Source organism: Oryctolagus cuniculus, chromosome 8 (genome assembly GCF_051225735.1).
Source record: "Oryctolagus cuniculus isolate XC-2025 breed Fujian yellow rabbit chromosome 8, ASM5122573v1, whole genome shotgun sequence".
Lineage (NCBI taxonomy): Eukaryota > Metazoa > Chordata > Mammalia > Lagomorpha > Leporidae > Oryctolagus > Oryctolagus cuniculus.
In genome coordinates, this window is record NC_142874.1 from 106,118,797 (window position 1) to 106,142,627 (window position 23,831).

Here is a 23,831-nt window from a genome sequence, read left to right on the forward strand (position 1 = left end):
GATTTTATAATAGCAGGAAGAATTATGAGCTTAAAGAAGAAAAAGAGGAGGTCCAACAGCCCCAAGGTCAAGATGATAATGTCTACTAGGGATTTTAGAATAACGTGGGACCTGGGTAATGTTCTCAGGAAATTCTTCACCTTTTCCCTAATGCTTTTATGGGAGAGGCATCTTATTTGGTTGAGCTGAGAGAGAAGATGACAGTTCAGCCAACAAATGAGTTACAGTAGATAGCTTGGGGCCAGAGTTGTGGCTCAATGGGTTTAGCTACCACCTGTGATGCCAACATCCCATATGAGCACTGGTTTGAGTCCCAGCTGCTGCACTTGCAATCCAGCTCCCTGCTGATGCACCTGAGCAAGCAATGGAAGATGTCTCACATAGTTAGGGCCCTGCCACCCATGTAGGAGATGTGGTGAAGTTCTAGGCTCTTGGATTGGAGCTGGCCCTGCCCCTGGTGTTGTGTCATTTGTGGAGTGAACCAGAGGATGGGAGATTCTCTCTCTCTCTCTCTCTCTCTCTCTCTCTCTCGTGCCTTTCCCTCCATCTTTGTAACTCTGCTTTTCAAATAAATAAACCATAAAGAAAAGTAGGCAACTTGTGTTAATAGCAGATCAGCCCATGTGAAGTAAATACTGAATGGTGGTTTCAAGAATATCAAGTTGAAGGGATGCCAGATGATTACGTTGCTAACCTCCTGTAGCTCGGCCCTAACTGTGTTCAGCTGCGTTCTGAACACCTGCTGTTCTGAACACACAGAAATAATCAGCCTTTTATACTTGAGTCCATAAACCATGTGAAGCCCTTAAGAGAAAAAAGGGGGGACAAATGGAATAGACATCAATAACTCTGCACTTGATAATTGAGCTCATATGACACCAGATTCACTTACAGACCCCTTCCCGCTGAGCATTTAATCGGTGGTGCCTAGAAAAGAAGTGGTGATAATATGATTTCCACTGAATGTGCACAGGAGCTGTACCTTGCCCACTTAATATAACGTTAGATTTATGGATAAAGCCAAGTTTTATTAGTTGGGATATTGCATTGTGGGAGGTGCCCCTGCCTGTGTGCCATGATTGCTTTTCTCACTCTCCTGTGTGCTTGCTTTCTCCCACAAGCAGTTTGTTCAGCTGTTAAAGGCTTGTGTTTAACATCTAACCTAGATACGAGCTCCCAGTTTTGAAATACAAGTGGATTGTTGTACATTTGTCTTAAATCTTTTCATTTATGCCACCAGTCCCCACTGACAAGCATTCAGGAAATAGCTACAAAACAAACTTGATTTGCTGCTGTTTTTGTATCCTCAGGAGTTTGTTTTTGGTTATGGGACTGACAGGTCAAGTGTCTGTTGAATCTTTGTTCTTCACGCCAGCCTCTGCTCTTGCTCAAACAAGACCTTCCTGGAAGCAGGAGTTTCCTTGTAAATATGGGCTCATTTGGCAGTGAATATACGTCTGTGCCTTGCAGATCTAATCAGAAGGTTTATAGTTTCATTAATGATGTTTAAGAATAGACTGTTACTTATTAATTTTTATTAGTCGCTTTATCGTGCCGTCGTCCTTTGAGAAATACTTGTGGGGCCTTTGAGAACTTTGTCACAGGTTGTGAGAGGTCTGTACGAAGCTGAACTTTTTGCATAGGAAAACGTTGGTTTCGTGGGTTTTGTTGTCTCTGAGTTCTCATCACTCTGAGGGAATGAGTTCACCCCTGGATGTGAAAAGCAGAGGCAAAACCCAGTATGATCAGGTTCGCCGACATTTCATTATTGTCCCCCTATTCTGTGAATACATATTTAGAAACAAATAGAATTTGTGTTTTGCTTATTCTCATGTCGCTAGTAGAACATTTTTGCCCAAATACTTTTTTGGCTTTTATTAAAATGATATCCCCCAGAACCTGAGAGATGCCCACTGCGGGGGTGGGTATTTGGCTCAGTATTTAGGACACTGCTTGGGACATCCACATCCCGTGTAGACGTGCTGAGGTTCAAGTCCCAGCTCTGCTTCTGAGTACAGGTTCCTGTTACTGTACACCCTGGAAAGCAGTGGTGATGGCTCAAGTAGCTGGGTCTCTGCCACCCACGTAGGCAACCTAGATTGAGTTCCAGAGTCCTGTCTCTGGCCTTGCACAACTTCCAGCTGTTGTGGGCATTTGGGGAGTGAACCAGCAAATGGTAGATCTCTCTCCCCTTCTCTTTCTCTCTCTTTCACTGTCTCTTTCTCTTTGGGGAACAAAAAGCTTCTTATCCCCTACTACTCAAGGATTTTGTCTCAAACAGTGCTAGATGCTGTGTACTATACTAACAGCTAACTGTGAAAGAATATGCAGGTAACAGCGTGGCTGTGAGGCCAGACAGCTTGGATCTGAATGGCAGCTCAGCTATTTGGTGGCTGTGTGAACAGGGAAAAGTTTCATAATTTCCCTGTTTCAGTCTATTTGGCTCTAATAGGACCTGTGGTAGGTTCCTATTTCTGCCTCAGTGATACTGCTTATCATGAACTTAGTGGCTTAAAATGATACTGATTTATCATCTCACAGTTGTATGGGTGAGAAGCAGGTAGGCTCAGCTGAGTGTTCCACTCCAGTTCTCTCAAGGCCAAAATCAAGGTGACAGTCAGGCTGGGCTCTCCCTAACTCACTCATGTTACTGGCAGAATTCAGTTCTGTGCAGTTGTAAGGCAAAGGTCCCTGTTGCCTCTCTGGCTTGCGAACTTCTAGAACCAGCCAGTTTTTTTAGTCTTGTGACCTCTCTCCATCTGCAGTGTCTGCCACAGCTCATTGTGCTATCTGAGTTTTCACAAATCCTTTGGTAAGACTCAATGAAGGGGGTGGGGGAGGGCGGGAATTACTTCCATCAGTCTGTCCCCGTGAGGATAAATATTTTGGTTGTTTAAATGGTTGACCTTCTCAAGGCTCTAAGCTGTATCATGATAGAGATTAGCAATTTGCCAGTTGTTGATTATTTTTTCTTTCTCCCTGAGGCTAAGATTAAAAGTGCAGTGTAACTCCACAGGCGAAGGAAAATCAAGGCAGGTGACTGACAAGCACTAGGATAAATGTCAGGATGAGAGTTAGATGCTATTCTGTGATACAGGTACAGCATGCCAGTAGAGCCTAATCTTTTTATAATGATAGCAAATATTTGTCACATGGTTCAATGTTTGCTACTTAACCTGGCACAAAAGTATTTATGGCCTTCAAGTGCTAAGTAGATTTCTCTGCACACTACATCCACTATGCTGGTTGTATATTTGAGATTGAGTAATGGGCCAAAGTTAGCCCACAACAAAGGAAAGCATTCATGCAACCTTGAAGAATTTGGAAGGACAATTTTCATGAGTGGAGAAAGGAGTTCAAGAAGAGTGTTGTTCCAGGAAATGGTGACTTTCCTTTATGAATCATTGTTGCCATCTGCAAAATTTTACTAAAACATTTGGACTCAGGAATTATCACGCTATTCTAATTTTTATTCCAATGGAATTCTAGAAAAAATGGCGAAGTTAAAGCACTTAAAATGCATCCGTTTATCTGCAGAGGTGCAGTTTCCTTCTGTTTCTGAGGCCTGTGTGGGGAAGTTCATTGCTGAATGTCCTTAACCTGTGTCAGCCAAACGGGTCTTTTCTTTCTGGTAAATGCTGTCGGTAACGTGGTTCCTTCATAACACCCAACCCAGCTAGTTCTGTAGGTGACCTCATTCCGCAGTTCTTTAGAATATATTTGAAGAATATATGCTCCTTTATTCCTATGCTAGTGTGTCTTACTGTGTGCCTTAAAACTGTGGGTCATTCTATTAAAGTGATTTCCTGATCACCATTCATATACAAGACACTGGGGATTTAAAAGATGGTTAAAACTCAGCCTCCAGCTTCCCTCTCCCCCTCCCCTTCCCTCTCCCTCTCCCCTTCCCCCTCCCTCTGCCCTTCCCTCTCCCCATCCCTCTCCCTCTGCCCTTCCCTCTCCCTCTGCCCTTCCCTCTCCCTCTCCCCTTCCCTCCCTCCCTTCCTCACTTATTTACTTGAAAAGTTAGAGGGAGAGAAAGATCTTCCATCCACTGGTTTACTCACCAAATGGCTGCAACAGCTGGCATTGGGCCAAGCCAAAGCCAGGGGCCTGCAACTCCATCTGGATTTTCTATATGGGTGGCAGGGCCCCAGTCACTTGGGCCATCTTCCACTGCTTTCCCAGTAGCATTAGCAGGGAGCTGGATTAGAAGTGGAGCCGCTGAGACTTAAACCTGTGCCCTAGCTTCCAGCTTTGAAAGAGCTTACGTTGCCAATTTGTGGATGTTCAACTGTACTTACAGAATACATTCTCAGTAAGGCCTTCTTGACAGTCCTGCTTATACTCACAACTACCAGCCCTCACCAGAGTTCCTCCAGCAGGTTACTTGATTTACTACTTAATGTCTCCCCTGCCCATGAGTGTAGGCATTTCTGTTTGTATATTGATGTATCCCAAAGCTGCGAATGGTGCCTGGCTTGGAGTAATCACTCATTTGCTGATGAACATTTCATACCTGTATTTTTCATGTATAAGACCACTTTCATGTGTAAAACAAAAAGGACACATGCAGACTATATCCAGAACCCACCTGTTCCTACCACTCACCTTTGTGCAGTCTATCCAAGCACCAGTCTCTCTTCTGGGCTGTCTCCTTTGTCCCCTCACTGGTCTTCCTGCTTTCAACCATGCCTCCTGCAGTCTAGACCTGGCACAGTATCTGAAGTGGCTCTTAAATCAGATTTTATCTCCCCACCACTTGAACCCTTATCCCGGGAAAAAGTAGAGAGAGAGACCATGGCATCTAACATAAGTGTCACGGTTTGTGCTTTGCCTGTCTGCACTATCGCCTGGTCACCAGCACATGACTGGCCTCCCCCTCATGACCCGACCGTGGTACATGTGTGCCTGTTCCTCTGCCTGGCACACACTTCCTCTTCCCCTTAGCTCTGCTCGGTTGTAGGGTGTCAGAGGGGCCTTCCCTGATCCTGAAGGGTGAATACCATCTTGCACCCTGGCATCACTCTTTACTTCCCTGCCATATCTTTCTTCACAGGACTCAGGGGCTTTGTGTTCATATATATCACAGTTTATGTGATTAACGCCTGTCTACACCTTGCTTAAGAGTATGTTCCTAAAAGCATGGAGTTTGATTTGTTCAGTGCTCTATCCCTGGTGTTTAAGACACATGGGATGTATTCAATAACTATCATACCATAGTGTCTAATACACCAAAATAGAAGCATTGCTAAGTCTTTTTTTTTTAAATAACATTGTGAGATCTTGAAGCCATCGTTATTTTCAATATAAAGACAAGAACATGAATGAATGAGGGCTTATTTATTATATTCAGGTAAAGGCAAATCAAAAAACAATGCAAGTCGTAATAAAGTCACTATAGGTTGAGCATCCCCATCCCAAAGATTTGAAATCCAAAGTGCTTTAAAATCTGAAATTTTTGAGCTCCAACTCGATGCCCACAAGTGGAAAATTTCATGCCTATTGCCATAGATGGGTCACAGCCAAGCACAGGTGAACTGAAAATACTATATAAAATTATCCTTAGGCTACATGTATGAGGGTTTCCAAAAATAAATGGATTTGGGTTTTAGTCTTGAGTCCCTCCCTCAAGATATCTCATTTATGTACATATTCAAAAAATCATTTAATTTTTTTAAAGCGTGGAGAAGGGGGGAGAAAAAGATATTTTCTATCCACTGGTTCATTCTCCAAATGGTTGCAACTGCTGGAGCTGGGCTGATCTGAAGGCGGGAGCCAGGAGCTTCTTCCAGGTCTCCCACATGGGTTCAGGGCCCCAAAGACTTAGGCTGTCCTCTGATGTTTTCCCAGGCTCGTTAGTAGGGAGCTGGATTGGAAATAGAGCAGCAGCGACTCAAACCAGCACCCATTTGGGATGCCGGTGCTACAGGTTGTGGCTTTAAACCACTGTACCACAGTGCTTGCCCCCCACTCCCAAATATTTTTTTAAATTCTGAATCTGAAATACTTAGGATATCAAGCACTTTGGATAAGAGATCTTCAACCTGATTCATGAACTTTTTTTCTTGCAAATGTCAGAAGGCATTTTCTAATAAGCACATTTATTTATTTGTAAAGACTTAGTTGTATTTATTTGTAAAGACTTAGTTGTATTTATTTGTAAAGACTTAGTTGTATTTATTTGAAAAGCAGACTTACAAAAAGAGGAGACACATGCACACACGGAGAGGGACGAGGGAGAGGGAGAGGGATTCCATTCACTGATTCACTCCCCAGATGGCCGCAACAGCCAGGGCTGAAGCCCGGCACTTCATCCAGGTTTCCCATGTGGGTTCCAGGGCCAAAGCATCTCTACTGCTTTCCCAGGCACATTACCAGAGAGCTGGATGAGACATGGACCAGCTGAGACTTGAACTGGCGCCCATGTGGCATGCATAGTCTCAGGCAGTGGCTTAACCTGCTATGCCACAACACTAGCCCTGAAGAAGCACATTTTTAGCACCACTGCCTCCATTTGTGGCACCTTGCACGTTCTTCCACAAGCTTCCTCTGAAGACGTTGAGCCATTACTGTTCTCACACAAAGCAAATCATGTGTGCAGGAACGCTGCAGCCTGGCAGTAATGGTGGTGGTTACCACACATACCTGGAACTGCAGTACAAATTATGTATTTGCAGTATGTAAGCACATAATCAGTAAGAAGTGAGGTGAGAAATGGCATGCTAATAAATTAAGGTATTAAGTCTTTGAACAAGGATTCAGGAAGTAAATTATAAATATTTGAGGTTCAAATATGAGTGTACTGCTGTCAGAGCCGCTGATGAAGATCCCCAAATCCTTGCCCAGTGGGTGACACATGAACCCATCTTCTAACACAGGATATGTGAATAACTTGGGTAGAAGGAGGCAGATGCAATACATTTCTTTCTCAGTGACTTTTGTCTGCTGAGAACATGTGAGTAGTGACTCTTCCGTTGATGCTGTAAAGGATTTTGTGTCATTTTGTTAAACTTGAAACTTTTGTATGTCCATCTCCCTTCCCATTACTCATTAATTTTTTTCCTAGAAATACTGTTTATTGCATTTCAGAAATTGGAAGCAAATGATAAAAGTACTGCTTTTCCAAAGGTGGTATTGGTGTAAATGCATAGCTATCTTGAATATTTGTCTTACTTGATCTGGAAGCTTCCCATATGGCCTGCCTTAGGGTTTGGGGTTCATTTCAAAGTCATTTCCAAGAAGCCCATTTTCCAGACTGTTGGTATGCCATTGCTTGTAGCTTGAAGTGCTGGGCATTAGGTCACAAATTTATTTACTTGAAAGAGAGAGGGAGATCTTCTCTCTACTAACTTATTCCGTCAAATACCTGCAACTGCTGGGGCTGAGTCAGGCCAAAGTCAGAAGTCTGGAACGCAGTCTGTCTCCCTCGTGGGTGGTAGGGACGCAAGGACTTGAGGCATCACCTGCTGCCATCCAGGGGGCATATCAGCAGGAAGCACTCTGATAGAGGATGTGGCATCCCAAGCATCATTTTAACCACTGTGCCAAATATCCACCCCTGGATCACAGTTTTAAACAGATTACACACCCTTGAAAGCATGCAGACCCACTTTGAATCAGTCACCATTGAGAAAAAGCAAAATTATATTTTCTCTTGGTTCATTTTTTTTTTTAATTTAAAGACATGAGAAATGGGTAGTCTTCAGTGGGTTTTTAATCCTTCTGGTTGTTTCCATGTCTTTTATTTCCCTGCTAGTTATACTCATAGAGCAGTGGAAAATGATGTCCTCATCAGCAATGCCGCTGAGTCACATAGGTGGTGGGTAGTGGAGCTGGAATCCCCACCCAGGAAGTGATTCCTCAGCCTGTGCTCTGTAGACACTCAGGTCACTGTGCATGACTCTCTGCATGTGTTCTGTGTTCTCACTTCCTGCCATGGCACCACGTTGTGCTGTATTTTGCAACACTAACTAATCCTCTTCCTTTGTATCTCATTTGCCTCTCTTCTGTTTCTTATTCATTTGACTGCTAAAGCCGGCTTATCTAAGGCATCTGATTTGTGTATTAATTATCATTGGATTAGACTTCAATCTCCTAGGCATCTGTTAAAGGATAGACTGACTATCCCCCTCAACTGTTCACTATTAAAAATTTGCTGTCTGGTACAGAACAACAAATTAAACTTAAGTTAGTAACTTTATTTAAGCCTTGGCAAAAGCAATCCAGAAAACTGAGGTGAGCTTAGTGTGAATTTTTGGCTAAGTATTGAGCTTCTGTATGAGAGTCACATAGGGAATTCTGAACTATGCAAGTGCCCTCTTATCTGTGGGGGCTGGTTCATGACCCCCAGTGGATGCCTGAAACCTCCAGGAGTATTGAACCTTATGTCTGCTCATGGGTATGAATTTCAAAATGTTCGCACCAAAATAATTTCTCTCTTCATTTCTTTTCCCATGAACTTTTTGAAGTACCTTGTACTATGTTTTTCATCTACATGCATACCTATTATAAAGTCTAATTTATAGGTAGGCGCAGCCCGATATTAACCACAAGAGTAACAAAATAGAGCAACGAGAGTATTATACAATAGTAAAAGTGATATCAAATATGAATTCTTTCTGGAATTGTTCATATCGTATTTGGGACCACAGTTGACCACAGGTGATTGAAACTGCAGAGAGTGATAGCTGTGCATGAATGGGAGTATGCAGAACATGTTTAGCAGTGAGCACATTTTGCATTTTCATACTTGTTGGAGAGTAGCAAGGCCCACTGAATTTGGGATGTTTGTGGTAGTCAGAGGGCCTCCCACAGTGGGGTTTTGTAGTAGGGGAGAGGAATGGGCTCTGCTTGGAATGTAGTGGGGAAGTGTGGGAAATCGTTACCCAGGAGCAGAGTGGGGTGGGGCCATTCAGTGGATGGGAATGACTAAAAGAAACACCAGGGGCAAGGGGTGTGTGGCCCAACTGACCCGGCAGGGTCCTGCCTAGAGGCGGGCTGAGGTGGCTACTGGGAGAGGGCAGGGGCTGGAGGAGTGTGAATGATTTGGTCAGATATCAAGGTGGGGACCTTCTGGCTAAAATGACTTTGCAGAATTCTTCCAACATTTTGAAGCTATGCCCCATAGATAGACTATTTTTAAAAACTTTTATTTAATAAATATAAATTTTGAAAGTACAACTTTTGGATTATAGTGGTTTTTCCCCCCATAATCACCCTCCCACCAACAAACCATCCCATTCTTCATTCATTTTTGATTATCTTTATATACAAAAGATCAGCTTATTATATACTAAGTAAAGATTTCAACAGTTTGCACCCACACAGACACACAAAGTATAAAGTACTGTTTGAGTAGTAGTTTTACCATTAATTCAAATAATACAACACATTAAGGACAGAGATCCTACATGGGGAACAAGTGCATAGTGACTCCTGTTGATTTAACAATTGACATTCTTATTTATGACACCAAGGATAGACTCTTGAAGATATGCCCCAAACAGGATCAAGATGAAAAAGATCTCCAAGTAGATTTTGGCCTGACTAGACTTGGACCAATAAGAGAGTCCTTTTTTCAGATTAAAATGTTAGGGCCCATGTAGAAGCACAACCGGCTAAGGCCCCTGTGACCCTGCATCTCATATGAGTGCTGGTTGGAATCCTGGCTGCTCCACCTCTGGTCCAGGTCCCTGCTAATGTGCCTCAGAAAGATGCTGAAGATGGTCCAAATACTTGGACCTCTGTACCCACGTGGGAGACCTGGGTAGAGTTCCAGGTTCCTGGCTTCAGCTTGAGCCAGCCCCAGCCATGTGGCCATTTGGGGAATGAACCAGAGGGTAGAAGATCTTTCTCTGTCTCTCCCTGCCCTCTCACTCTGCCTATCAAATAAGTTGTTTTTTTTTTTTACACAAAGATTAAAAACTGTAGGAATCTGACATTTTCTCCTATTATCTCTGTGCACAGTGTCCTGAGGCTAAATTTAGTGTCCCACAATGATCCTGGAAGGCCTCTGCCATTGAATTTTATTCAACCAAAAGAGTTCTTGTTGACAACTTGATGCCATATATCAGACAGAAGAGCCTGCTATTGATTACAAATTTACCATTTTTTTAATTTGTACAAGAAACCACAAAATTGAAACATAAACCCATTTATACCTTAAATGGAACTCAAGATTTTTAGGATTTCTTGAATAACTCCTTAACATAAAAAAATAAAAATAAATAAATGTCAGGTGCTCAAGGCCTAGCACAGTCTCCAAGGAATTTTATTTTTTTTTTCTGGATAAAAAGTTAGGCTGACTTAGACCTGTGAAATACGACTGAGAGCATTTCTTGTTCCTTTTCTTCTTCCAGGTGGCAGGAGCGAGACGCAGGAGAGCAGCTTGCGAGACTTACTGAAGGAGCTGCCGGAGCCCCACTACTGCCTCCTCAAGTACCTCTGCCACTTCCTGAGGCAAGTGGCCCAACACCACGCGCAGAACCGCATGAACGTCCACAATCTCGCCACCGTCTTCGGGCCAAATTGCTTTCAGTAAGTGCGTGGAATGCTGCTGCCAACATCTTCGTGTCTGCTTTTCTGTTGACTACTGTCTGACGTTGCTGGGATCCAGGAGCGTATTTCAGTCTGAAAAATAATCCAGCTTAAGCCAAAGGAGTTCCATCCTGCCTTTGGGTGTTTTCGCATTGCTGCCCTCCCAGTTTTGAGGAGGGCCAGTAAGCCTTTGTAGGAAACCCCAGTTCATCATCGTTAAAATAACCTCTTTCGGATTGTGGAACCAAGTTTTACTTTGTACTGAAAGGGCCTTTATAGAAATCTGAAATGTTGATCAGCAGAAAAGGGAGGAGTAAGCTATAGTGAGTAATTTGTTAATAATTATAAAGCTCAATTGCCTGTCCAAGAAAAATGTAACCCCAGCTCCTTTATTTTCTAGAAGTGAACTAGTCTGCTTTGGTCACTGATATGTCCCTAAGCACCAGAACTTTCGTGAAACTTCTATTTCTCTCTCCCCGTTACTCTGTAAAGCTCTTCAGTTGGTGATGCAAGAAAAATGATCTTTGCAATCCAGCTTTTAACTCTCAGGTTAATCCCCTCTGATACCAAAAATGTTCCTTCTTGTTATAGGGAGAGACAGACCGACATACAGACACTGAGAGACTCATATTGTAAAAGCTCCCAGAAATTCCTGTCTTTGTTGTTGTTGTTGTTTTGGTTGTTGGTAATGTATCTGCGTCTCCACTCCATTAATCTTCAGGCTCATTTAATTGCCCAGAACTAGTGTCGCTTTCTGAGAATGACTAAGGATGGGTTCTGCTAGCCTTACAGATCTGGGTCATTCACTGCCTAGCGTAGGGGAAGTTCTATCTTACTGACTGTCCTGTTTGTAACTTTAGTGATGTTCATTTTGAGGAAATGGTATTCCATAGGACATGTCATGGTCTCATGATTAAACATCTCAGATACAGAGTCCACTAATTTCTTATATTATTCAGTAGCTCTGTAATAGTGAAAAGTCTATATTTGTTCTTTTTATACATTTTCAAAAAATTTCATGGGGGTGGGGTAATAGTTACATACACACACATACTTTCCATCACTGGTTCACTCCAGATGCCTGTAGTAGCTAGAATTGAGCCAGGCTGGAGCCAGGAGCTCCATCTGAGTCTCCCTTGTGAGTGGTAGAGACCAAGTACTTGAGCCATTATCTGTTGCCTCCAAGGGTGTGCGTTAGCAGGAAGCTGGATCAGAAACAGAACTGGGGGCTGGTGTTGTGGTGTAGTGGGTAAAGCTGCTGCCTAAGATGCTGGTATTCCATGTGGGTGCCAGTTTGAGTCCTGGCTGCTCTACATCTGATCCAGCTACCTGCTAATGTGCCTGGGAAAGCAGCAGACACTGGCCCAAGTACTTGGGCCCCTGTACCTATCGGGGAGACCTAGAGGAAGCTCCTGGCTTTGGACTGGCCCAGCTACAGCTCTCTCAGCCATTTGAGCAGTGAACTAACAGATGGAATACCTCTCTCGTGTCTCTTCCCCCTGCCCTCTCTCCATAACTCAGCCTTTCAAATAAATAAATAAATATTAGAAAATAAACAGAGCCAGGGTGATCTCAGGCACTTCGATAGGGAATGCAGGTATCCCATTAAGTGACTTAACCTACTGTGCCACAATACTTTGGGACCTCTAAGTAAAAAAATAAAGGTGTAATTATTAAACTACTCTATAATTTTGAAACCCTAGGTTCTAGAATAGGTAAAGATGAGTTTGTAAATAGAATGCTTATTTAATAAGCTTCAAACACAAATCTATGCCTCATTGCTCATTTATGCAATTAGGCTTGATCCTGAACTTTGGTAACCTTCAATAAATGAATCAGAATGTCAATAAGTAAGGAGTTTTTACTACAGGTTTTACTAAATAGTATGGTTTAAATTTTTTTTATCATAACAAAATACACCATGTTAGTCACTTGTATGTGTGAAGTTTGGTAGCTTTCAGCGCATTCAATTGTTGTGATCTACTAATGACCTCTTCTAAACTTAGGGATCTAGGAATCACAGCAGGGGACTTTCTCAGGGAAGCAGAGGCTAGTTAACACAGGCAGTGTTTACTGATCCCTCACCCAGTCCTGCACTGTCTCATTTATCTGATTGGGTCCTAGAGATAAGGAAGCGATTTATTTTGTGATGGGAGTTTCTCATCTAGGTCAAGGGAAACTAGACATTCCAGTTCCAGTGGCCACACGTCATCCACAAGCATCATAAAGGTGACTAGTGGGAAGCTGCCACTAACGTGGCATTCTTTCACCATGAAACACTAACAAGCAAGGGAAAGGGTAGTTGTAGCCTTAGTTGTAAGGAAGAAGAAGCATTGGTTTTGATGCAGTGCTATCTGTATGCCAGGCACGGTTCCACCAGGCACTGAACAGTTATATATTTGCTCACTTAATTTTAAATATGTACATGTATGTCAAAGTATTTGATATATAGTTATAAAATTATGAACTGAGGGGCTGACACTGTGACATACCAGCTAAAGCTGCTGCTTGCAATGCTGACATCCCATGTGGGTGCCAGCTGGAGTCCTGGCTACACCACTTCCAATCCAGTTCTCTCCTATGGCCTGGGAAAGCAATGGAAGATAGTCCAAGTCCTTGGGCCCCTGCACCCGTGTGAGAGACCTGAAAGAAACTCCTGGCTTCAGATTGGCCCAGCTCTGGCCATGGCCATTGCCGTCATTTGGAGAGTGAACCAGTGAATGGAAGACCTCCTTCCCTCCCTCCCTCCCTCCCTCCCTCTCTCTCTCTCTCTCTCCTTATCGGTAACTCTGCCTTTCAAATAAATAAATAAATTTTTTAAAAAAAGGCCTGCACCATGGCTCACTAGGCTAATCCTCTGCCTGTGGTGCTGGTGCCCTGGGTTCTAGTTCCTGTTGGGACGCCGGATTCTGTCCCTGTTGCTCCTCTTCCAGTCCAGCTCTCTGCTGTGGCCCGGGAAGGCAGTGGAGGATGGCCCAAGTGCTTGGGCCCTGCACCCGCATGGGAGACCAAAAGGAAGCACCTGTCTCTGTAGTTGGCCATTTGGGGGGAGAACCAACGGAAGGAAGACCTTTCCCTCTGTCTCTCTCTCCCTCTCACTGTCCAACTCTGCCTGTCAAAAAAAAAAAAAAAAAAAATATGACCTGGTTCACTGTGGTACCAGGATTATGGTCACCTCCTAAAACAAGTCAGAAAGTTTTTTGCAGTTTTCTATATTCTGTAATAATGCACACATCATAAATATTCTGTCCATTGAGCCATTTGCATCTGATGTCTTTTTGGAGGGTAGATTTCTGATAGCTTTTCAATTTCTTCCATGGAATTTTGTTGATTCCATGTGATTAACCACAGCTTAAGCTAATTTTAGTACTTCAGTAAATTCCATTTATGAGAAGATATCATTTCATGTAGCTTTGGAAATGTATGTGGTATAAGGTTAAACAGGAGTTATTTTAAATTTTTAAAATTCCTTATCTGTCATTACATCTTTTTTCTCTTTTCTGATGTTAGCTTTGTCTTTTCATTACTTATCTTGATCAGAATAGTCAAGTTTTTTGTCTATTTGTTGTTATTAAAGAATCTGTTAATTTTATTGAATAAATCAATTTAACATTTGTTTCATTAATTTCTACTTTTATGTTTATTAATTTATCAGATCCTGGTTGCTTTTTAAACTTTTTCTCATGTTGAAAGTTTAGCCATATAATTTGAAAGAACAGTTTAATGATCATAGATTCTCTTATTAACTAGATAAAACATACTTTTTATCTCTGCATGTAAGCTTTTTGAAAATAAGTTACAGATCTCAGCTATTTCACTGTTAAATACTTAATCTTGCATTTCTTAAATATAAGGACCTTTGCTACTTAATAATGTACTTGCTGCACATAAGAAAATTGACAGTTCATCAAATCATGAGGATATTTTGTATTCAAATACTCCCATTTGTCACAAAAGTGTCCTTTGATCTCTAACCAGGACCCCACAGCTCATGCATCCTATTTGGTTGTTAGGCCTCTGTCTGTGTTACACACACACACACACACACACATACACATATACATATATATTATTTTAAGTTATACAAGTTTTATGTATTTCCTTCATAGCATTTTAAGGACGTAGTGGCACTTCCACCCCTCCCTCCCTCCCACCAGGTCTAAATAAAGAGCAGTCCTCCCATGTGGGTGTGCTATTGCCCATGCCTTGGTTCTCTCTGCTTCCGCACACTGGCTTTTTACTTCCCCATCCTCATTGCCTTTTTAAGAGACCAGGCATCATCCTGTGGATACTGTATGCTCGGCTCTGTGTAAGTATTTCCTCTTGGCGTTTTTAAAGTTGCTTTTCTGTCTACTGGATTGGTTGTAACCTTTAAGTCAGAAAAAACATCTTGGTTCGATTTAGGTTAAAGTTTTTGCCAGGAACACTGCATTAGAGGTTTTTTGTACCTGGTAGTGCCTCTCATTTGGAGCCACATGACGAAAAGTTGTCCCATGATATTGATTTGGAGCTTGCTCTCTTAGTTAAGGTCACCACTTTGTAAAGCTGTGGCATTCTCTTTGCAATTAACAGGTGACCTGTTGGGAATTACCTGGGCATCATGCAAACATATGTTCTGTCAAACTTTTAACTAATAGCTGAATCAATTCTTTTTGAGTTACAGAATGTTGATTCTAATTCTACTACTCTTTATTTGGTGGATTTCTTTTATAAAGAACGTTTCTTGATCCAGAGGGAATGACCAGTATTCTATTTTTCTGATGCTCAAATTATCTCAGATTGGCCAGTTGCAGGAACCCCTTCAAGCTGGCTGTGGTGTCCTTTTAACATGACCCTTTAATAAGTATTTCCTACCTGTCTGGCTAAAGATGACGTTCCAGGATGTAATTAGCCATTTATTTAGGGAGCCTTGGTTCCTTTTACAGATGAATGGTATTTAGAAGCCAGTATCTATTGCTTCCTGGCTTCTGGCTAAGATCAAGTATAGAAACCAAGATCTATGTGCTAAAAAAATCCATTGCTTTTAGCACATAATGACTTTTAGAGCCAGGAAATAAATTAACAAAGGAGAGATTGGATGACTGCCTGAAAGAAATAATGGATTTATATTGATATTTTGTTTTCAACTTTAGTATTATAAGAGCCTCTCTTTGCCTCTCTGCTCTCTGACAAAGGAAATCTTGCTTCCTAAAAATATAAGCATTTTAACTTGTTTTAACCTCCACAATATGGATAAAATGTATATTCTGTGTGCAGACACAAAGCCTCACAACATCAGTGAAATGACTGAGTAATGTTTAAGATGTTATTACAGATGTTACTCTCCTTTTAATATACATGACTAGGCCGGTGCCGCGGCTCAATAGGCTAATCCTCTGCCTGCAGCGCCAGCACCCCGGGGTTCTAGTCCCTGTTGCTCCTCTTCCAGTCCAGTTCTCTGCTGTGGCCCAGAGTGCAGTAGAGGATGGCCCAAGTACTTGGGCCCTGCACCCTCATGGGAGACCAGGAGAAGCACCTGGCTCCTGGCTTCAGATCAGTGCGGTGCGCCGGCCGCAGTGGCCATTCGGAGGTGAACCAACGGAAAAAGGAAGACCTTTCTCTCTGTCTCTCTCCCTCAGCTGTCCACTCTGCCTGTCAAAAAAAAAAAAAAAAATACATGACTAGGGGTGTACAGCCAAAGTACAGGGTGATCATTTTTTCACGGTGGCCTACAGTTAGGTTCATTTCAGTTTGGAGGTACGGAGGTTTCATTTCCTTTTTAATGTAATTTTATTTAAATTTGTAAGACATTAACATGGCTCAAAAGTGAAACTTTTACAAAGAAGTATATTCAGAAGTTTCACTTTTATTTCTATTCTCTCTGCACTGTTGACTTCTTGCTGTTTTTGGTTTACCCTTCCAGTGTTTCTTTTGATATAAAATAAGTGTGTCTATACAGGTATTTGTGTGTGTTATGTACATGTGTGTGTGTTTGTATGAGTGCACACTGTGTGTTTTGTATATGATTGCACACTGTGTATGAGTGCACACTGTGTATGTGTAGGCATGTATATGTGTGTGTTATATGTTTGATCACACACTGTATGAGTGCACACTGTGTGTAGGCATGTATATGTGTGTGTTATATGAGCACACACTGTATGAGTGCACACTGTATATGTGTAGGCATGTATATGTGTGTTATATGTTTGAGCACACACTGTATGAGTGCACACTGTGTATGTGTAGGCATGTATATGTGTGTGTGTGTTATATGTTTGAGCACACACTGATGTCCGCAGCTTCCTGACTTTGTCCTTCACTTGACTCTTCATCTAGAAATCTTAGAGGTCACTCCAAAACAGTTAATGATCTGTTTTGAACTTGTGTGTTACTTCATCGCTAGAATGAAGTAAGTTTTATTCAACAGTACTTTTCTGAAGGTCATTTAAGTTGTTTCCAATATTTTACTGTTAATTATAATCCTATAGAAAATAAACCTGTATAGTCAGGATTCATTCCCTGTTAGGAGATTTCTGGTCAAATGCATCTATGACACCAGTACATTTTCCCAAATTCTCCTGCATAAAGGATGGATTGGTGTTACATTCCCACAAGCAGCATACAAAAATGCCCGTATTTTCAGAGTCTTGCCAACAAAGGATTTTGCCAAAATTTTGAAGTCTTGCTAGTTTGATTAAGTCAGATTGGTTTTCCAGTTTTCTTAACTTTATTGAAATATAATCTGCATGCTATTCAATTCACCATTTAAAATACAGACTTCAATAATTTTTCTTATGTTCAGAGTTGTACAGCCTTCACCACAGTCTATTTGAGGACATTTTCCACCCCAAAAAATAAATCCTCCACTATTAGCAATCACTTTGCATTTTTTACCAAAACCTACCACCACCGCCTGTCCCTGTTCAGTACCAGTCTACTTTCAGCGTCTAGAGATTTGCTTATTGCGGACTCCTTGTATGAATCAAATCGTAGAATACGTATTCTTTTGTGATTAGTTAGCCTCTTTCAATCAGCAGAATGTTTCAAAAAAATCCATGCTATGGCAGGTGTCAGTACCCCAGCACTTACGTTGCAGAATAATATTCCAGTACAGGACTATACGACATTTTGTTTATCCACTCTTCGGTTCATGGATATTTGAGTTGATTCCAGTTTTTGGCTATTATGAATAACGCTGCCATGGATATCTGTGTACAAGTCTTTGTGTGGACTTTGCTTTTCATTTCTCTGGGGTGTATGCTTAGCAGTAGAATTGCTGGGTCACATGGCAACTCTGCTTAAGATTTTGAGGAGCTAACAAACTGTTTACCAAAGGGGTGGCATCATTTCGCATTCCTGTCAGCAACGTATGACAGAACCAAATCCTCCCCATCCTTCCCGGCCTTCACTGTTGTCTGCCTGTTTCCTTCCAGCTGATGAGTGGATGGAGTCCCACTGTGGTTTCCCTTCACAGTTTCCTGATGACGCTGAGCATCTTCTCCTGTGCTTCTTGGCCATCTGTACATCTTTGGAGAATTCCTGTTCAGATCTTCTGCCCACTTTGGTTTTAAAATTGTTTAAGACAGGCAGAGACACAGAGAAGCTAAGAAGGGGGGGGGGGGGAGAGCGAGCGAGCGTGAGCACCATTCTCCCATCAACTGATTTACTCCCCCTAAGATCTGCAAGGATTTGCAGCTGGGGCAGAAGGCAGAGCCAGAAACTCAGTCCAGTTCTCCCACACAGGTATAACACCTAGATCTTGGCTTCCACACTCGAGTTTTCTCAGCTGCCTGCCAGCATCTGCATTAGCAGCAAATGGGGAGTTAAGAGTCAAAAGTTGGTAACAAACCCAAGTACTCTAATTTGGGATGCAGGAGCCTGTGCTGTGGCATACTGGTAAAGCCGCCATCTATGGTGCTGGCATCCCATATGGGTGCCAGTTCTAGTCATGGCTGATCCACTTCCAATCCAGCGCTCTGCTATGGCCTGGGAAAGCAGTAGAAGATGGCCCAAGTCCTTGGGTTCCTGTACCCACGTGGGATACCAGGAGAAGACTCCTGGCTTTGGATCGGCCCAGCTCTGGCTGTTGCAGCCATTTGGGGAGTGAACTAGTGGATGGAAAACCTCTCTCTCACTCTCTGCCTCTCCTCTCTCTCTCTGTAACTCTTTCAAATAAATAAATAAATCTTTTTATGTAAATTTTGTAACTTTTATTTAATAAATATAAATTTCCAAAGTGCAACTTTTGGATTATAGCGGCTTTGTCTCCCCATAACCTCCCCCCTACCCGCAACCATCCCATCTCCCACTCCCTCTCCCATCCCATTCATATCAAGATTCATTTTCAATTCTCTTTATATACAGAAGATCAATTTAGTATATACTAAGTAAAGATTTCAACAGTTTGCACCCACATAGAAACACAAAGTGTTAAGTACTGTTTGAGTAGTAGTTTTACCGTTAATTCACATAGTACAACACATTAAGGACAGAGATCCTACATGGGGAGCAGGTGCACAGTGACTCCTGTTTTTGATTTAACAATTGACACTGTTATTTATGATGTCAGTAAACATCCGAGGCTCTTGTCATGAGCTGCCAAGGCTATGGAAGCCTCCTGAGTTTGCCAACTCTGATCTTATTTAGACAAGGCCATAGTAAAGTAGAATAAATCATTAAAAAACAAATTGGGGATCCAGGCAACTCAACCTGAATCTGAACTTCTAGGTCAAATGCCCAGCCCTCTGCCCATTTTTGAATTGGGTTATTTCCTTTTATTATTGAGTTGTGAGAATTCCTTATGTACTTTATATAAATTCCTTTTTAGATACAGATTTTGAAAATATCTCCTCCAATTTTATGAACTGGTTTTCCATTTTCTTGATTGTGCTATTTCAAGCACTTGCTGTTGATGATGTCCATTAGCTCTCTCTCTCTTGTCCCATATAGCTTTGGTGTTGCATCAAAGAAGGCTTTGCCTGCCCAGGGTCAGTACGACTGTTTCATGCTTTCCTCTAAGAGTTCTGAAGTTTCAGCTTTTACATTTAGATCTGCGGAGTTAATTTGGAGCTAGTGCTGAGGGAAGGAATCCAGCCTTTCTCCTTTGCATGTGCCTCTCCAGATGTCCAGCACTGTTTGCTGAAGATTATTGTTCTCCCTTGAATTTTCTTAGCATCCTTGTCAAGAAGCCGTTGACTGTAATTGTCAAGGTTTACTTCTGGATGCTCAGTTCTGTTCCATTGATCTATAAATATCTGTTCCTATGCCAGTTCTGTGCTGTCCTGATTTACTGTAGCTTTTTAGTAAGTTTTGAACCCGGAATGTATTAGTCTTACAGCTGTTGTTCCCAAGATTTTTTTGGCTGTTCTAGGTTCCTTGCCTTTCCATATGAATTTAGGATCAGTTTATAAATTTCTGCCAAAAAGCCAGCTGGTATTTTGATAGACGCTCCATTGGAATCTGTATACATGGAGGAGTATATTTCCATTTTAGTAACATTCAATTTTCTAATACATGAGCATGGGATGTTTTGCCATTTACTTAGATTTCCTTTCAACAGTGTTTTATAGTTCTCAAAGTAAAAATTTCACAATTATTTTAATACATCTATTTTTAAATACTTTAATCGTTGGGACATTTATCTAAATTTTTAGATTGCTTCTTGCTAGTGTCAATATAAATTTTCATTTTATGAATGAAGTTGATCATTTTTTCTTCTGTTCAAGGGCCTCTTGTCTTTTTCTTCTAATACATTTATTTCTGTCTTCTGCCTGTTTTCCTGTCAGATCCTCTTAAAGAAAGGAAAGCCTTGTTGATTATTTGTTTTATTTACATTTAGCCTCTTTCCCCTGTAATAAACATACTTAAAACTCGGATTTCCCTCTCACTTTCTCCTTGTCACATTGCTTTCATTATCGTTGTGTCACTTCATGTCATGGATCGAGTTGTTCAAAATGCAAACTCAATTTCCAGGCAGGAGTCTGCCTGTATAGGGGTGGCAGTCTGCAGAGTCCTGCCCGAGAGGGGTGCAGGAGCTGAACTGCTAAGTGTGTCAGGCTTCCTTCGGTCTCAGGGGAGGGTAGAAGACGGGACAGCCTTTCCGAGAAGTCCCTGATTGAATCAAGGGAGTTGGTCCCTTTGCCCCAGTTCCATCTGTCACTGGGCGTGCAGGAGCCTTGGGCAGCACTTCACAGAGTCCTCTACATTTCTATAATTAAAAAAAAAAAATTATGTATGATACAATAATAAACATTCTTATATGTAAAATTCAGCAAACTGGTACCGGCACTGTGGCGTAGCAGGTAAAGCTGCCGCCTGCACTGCTGGCATCCCATATGGGCCCCAGTTCAGGTTTCAGCTGCTCCACTTCTGATCCAGCTCCCTGCTAATGTGCCTGGGAAAGCAGCAGAAGATGGCCCAGGTGCTTGGACTCCTGCACCCATGTGGGAGACCCAGAAGAAGCTCTTGGCTCTTGACTTCGGCCTGGCCCAGCACCAGCCATTGTGGCCATTTGGGGGATGAACCAGCAGATGGAAGATTCTCATTCTCCCTCCCTTCCTCCCTTTCCCCCCCTTTCTCTCTTCCCCACCTCTCCATTTGTAACTCTGCATTTCAATTAAATAAATCCTTAAAAATAAATCCAGAAACATTGGACTGTTAGCTATGTATACCTTTTAAGAAATCCCCAATATCTGGGTTTCTAAGACAAATAAAAATCCTCCTGGATACTTTAGTATTGTAAGAGATTGATAGGTATTACTCTACCTAAGTTTTGATAGTTATTAAAATGGGTACTGAATTTTTAGTGTTTTAGGCCACATGACATAGTAAAGGAGGTTAACATATTCCTCATTCTGCCAAGTAGTAGGTTTGGCTTACGTTATTTGTTTTTCTGTTAGGTTTTCTCTAAGGCATCCCCCATAGAGTGTGCTTTGGAACTTAAGTGATACCCTAAGAGAAGGTCCTGGTACAGGAGGGACAGTTGCTGGAGTTGTGTGGGAATACACGTGGGTTTAGCTGGACACACGTAAAGCTGCACTTTGAGGAAAGGCTGGGTTTTATTGGCTCTGCCCTTTGTACCACTTGGTGAACGTGGCCCCTCACAAACAGAAGATGGGAGATGGCACCTTCCTTTACCGCTGTTGTCCTGGTTTTCGCTTTCCTCTCACAGATGAGGGAACTTCAAACGGTTCATGGAAAAGTGACATTAAAAGATAAGTTTAAATTGATGCAGAAATTTGAAATCCATGCAGTTTTTTCCAAAGTAATTCATTTTCCAGGAATTTTTTGAAGACCCTCATGTAGCACAAGTATTGCACATGCTTTTTAATATTTAAAGAAATAAAACATTTTCTTGGGCAGTAACACTTCTAAACACAAGACAAGCTCTCCAGCTTAGTGTCTGTATCAGCACACAGCTGATGATCTCAGACTGCCTTGGATCCACACACCCCTCAAGCCAGTCTACTGCCACCATGGAGTGACCTTCTCCATGCTGGATCCTTCCTGGCTGCTGGCTGGCAGCGGGGCCAGCCGGTCACCTCCCTGCGGTTTCTGGCTTCTTCCATCACTTTTGGACCCTAGACTAGGATCTGAATTCCCAGTGGTTTACCAGAACCATGGGGATGAGGCAACCTGGAAATCCAGAGCAGTTAATCCCCTGGGTAAAGCTTTATGGTGAGAAACAGGAGTCGGGAGGAAGCTGGTTGATCTGTAACCAGTTCTTTCCTTCCTGTTGAAATGTATCCTGGGGAATTCCTGAGCCTATCCGGGGAATTCCAGACTGTTGCACAAAGGATAAGCCAAGCAAATTGTGTGTTTTTGCTGTTCTTTGTGAAATAGCTGGCACACTTTGTGTTGTTTCGCTTCATGGCTTGCTTGCTGTCCTTAGTCACCCAGCCCTAAGCCCCACACCCTCCTCCTTGCCTTAGTCTCTGCTTTCTTGAAAATCTGCCCTATGTACCTAATGACATAGCAGACTGTCCCAATAGAGGTGAAAACTCATTTTCTTCTCCTTTCTTAACATTAAATTAGCTGTCTTAACTGCATGTTATTACTTTGAAAGGTAGGGAAGGGAAGGAGGGAGGGAGAAAAAGGGAGTGAGTTAGCACATATTCTCCTCCCAAATGTCTGTGACAGGTGAGGCTGGGTCTGGCCAAAACTGGGGACTCAATCCAGGTTTCCCACGTGGTGGTAGGGACCCAACTCCTTGAGCCATCACCACTGCTTCCCAGGTGTGCATTATTAGGTAGCTGGACTCAAAAGCCGAGCCAGGAGACTCAAATCTAGGCGCTTGTTTAGTCATATATACCAATGGCTTAACCACTAGCCAAAGGTCTGCCCCAGAAAGCCTGTTTTCTTAAACTAAGGTGGGAGATGATATAAGAATTTTAAATGACAACATCGGGTATGCATGCTGGTTCTGGAACCTAATTTCCTCATAAACCTTGAAACACCAATTCCATTGTCAATGCTGTACTTCTCCACTATCATTCATGGTAAGACTCCTTTGAATTTGAAGCTTTCCTTTGATAAAAAGTGGTCAAAACTGAGATTAATAATATTGGGACACCCTAAACATTAATATTTACTGTTGTACACAGACACTTTAAAAATCTACTTGCCGAGTGACATTGATGAAGAGACCGAAGTGCTCTATCGATCTTTAGCTGAGGGTTTTTGTTTGTTTTATTTCAGTAAATTGTTAATATTCCTGGCACCTTGTGTTAAATCAATTGTGCATGCTTAGAGTTCATGATTTAATAACTTCAAGGTCTTTAATCTCCAGGAATTAAAACATATCTGCTAATTGCCACTGATAAGTAAGTCCTGTTGATTGAATTCAGCTTCACATATTTGCTTCCCATGGCTTTTTGTCTGTAAATTAATCCTGTTCCCTGAAACAAGTGGTACAGGGCTGATCAGTAAGATACTCAGTCAGCAGTTAAAGAGAAACATCAATTTCATATTCAATATATCACTAACTTGTAACCTGTAGTAATGTGATCAGTGTGATTAGGTGTTTGGACAACATCAGTAAATAATTTGTTTACACAAACAGGATATATAACCAGGTAAACCTTTCCTGTGGTCATTTTTTTTTTCTTTTTAGGGGAAAGCTTTATCCCCCAATGGGCTGGGGGAGAGGACGAGAGAGTAAGAGTGTAAGAGAAAGAGTACATGTCCTGTTAAACCTTTGCCGGTGGTGGGAAGGGAAGTAGGAGCAGTGAATCCCATTAGGGTCGGGGTGGAGCTGACATTGGTGGTTGGGCCATGTGGTCACCTGGCTTTCAGCAGTGGTGGTGGGGGCG

General features: G+C 42.1%; 1 protein-coding gene across 10 annotated transcripts in view; it reads left to right on the forward strand.

Moving 5' to 3' along the window:
• Positions 1-23,831, forward strand: part of FAM13A (family with sequence similarity 13 member A) — a 388,793-nt gene that overhangs the window by 92,948 nt on the left and 272,014 nt on the right. For all 10 annotated transcript variants that reach the window (XR_016212400.1, XM_070047870.2, XM_070047871.2 and 7 more), the window contains one exon: positions 10,362-10,539. Coding sequence is in view for 9 of the 10 variants with exons in the window: in XM_070047870.2 (XP_069903971.2) it covers positions 10,362-10,539 (178 nt within the window). In the remaining variant the exon portion in view is untranslated. The remainder of the gene's footprint in view (positions 1-10,361; positions 10,540-23,831) is intronic.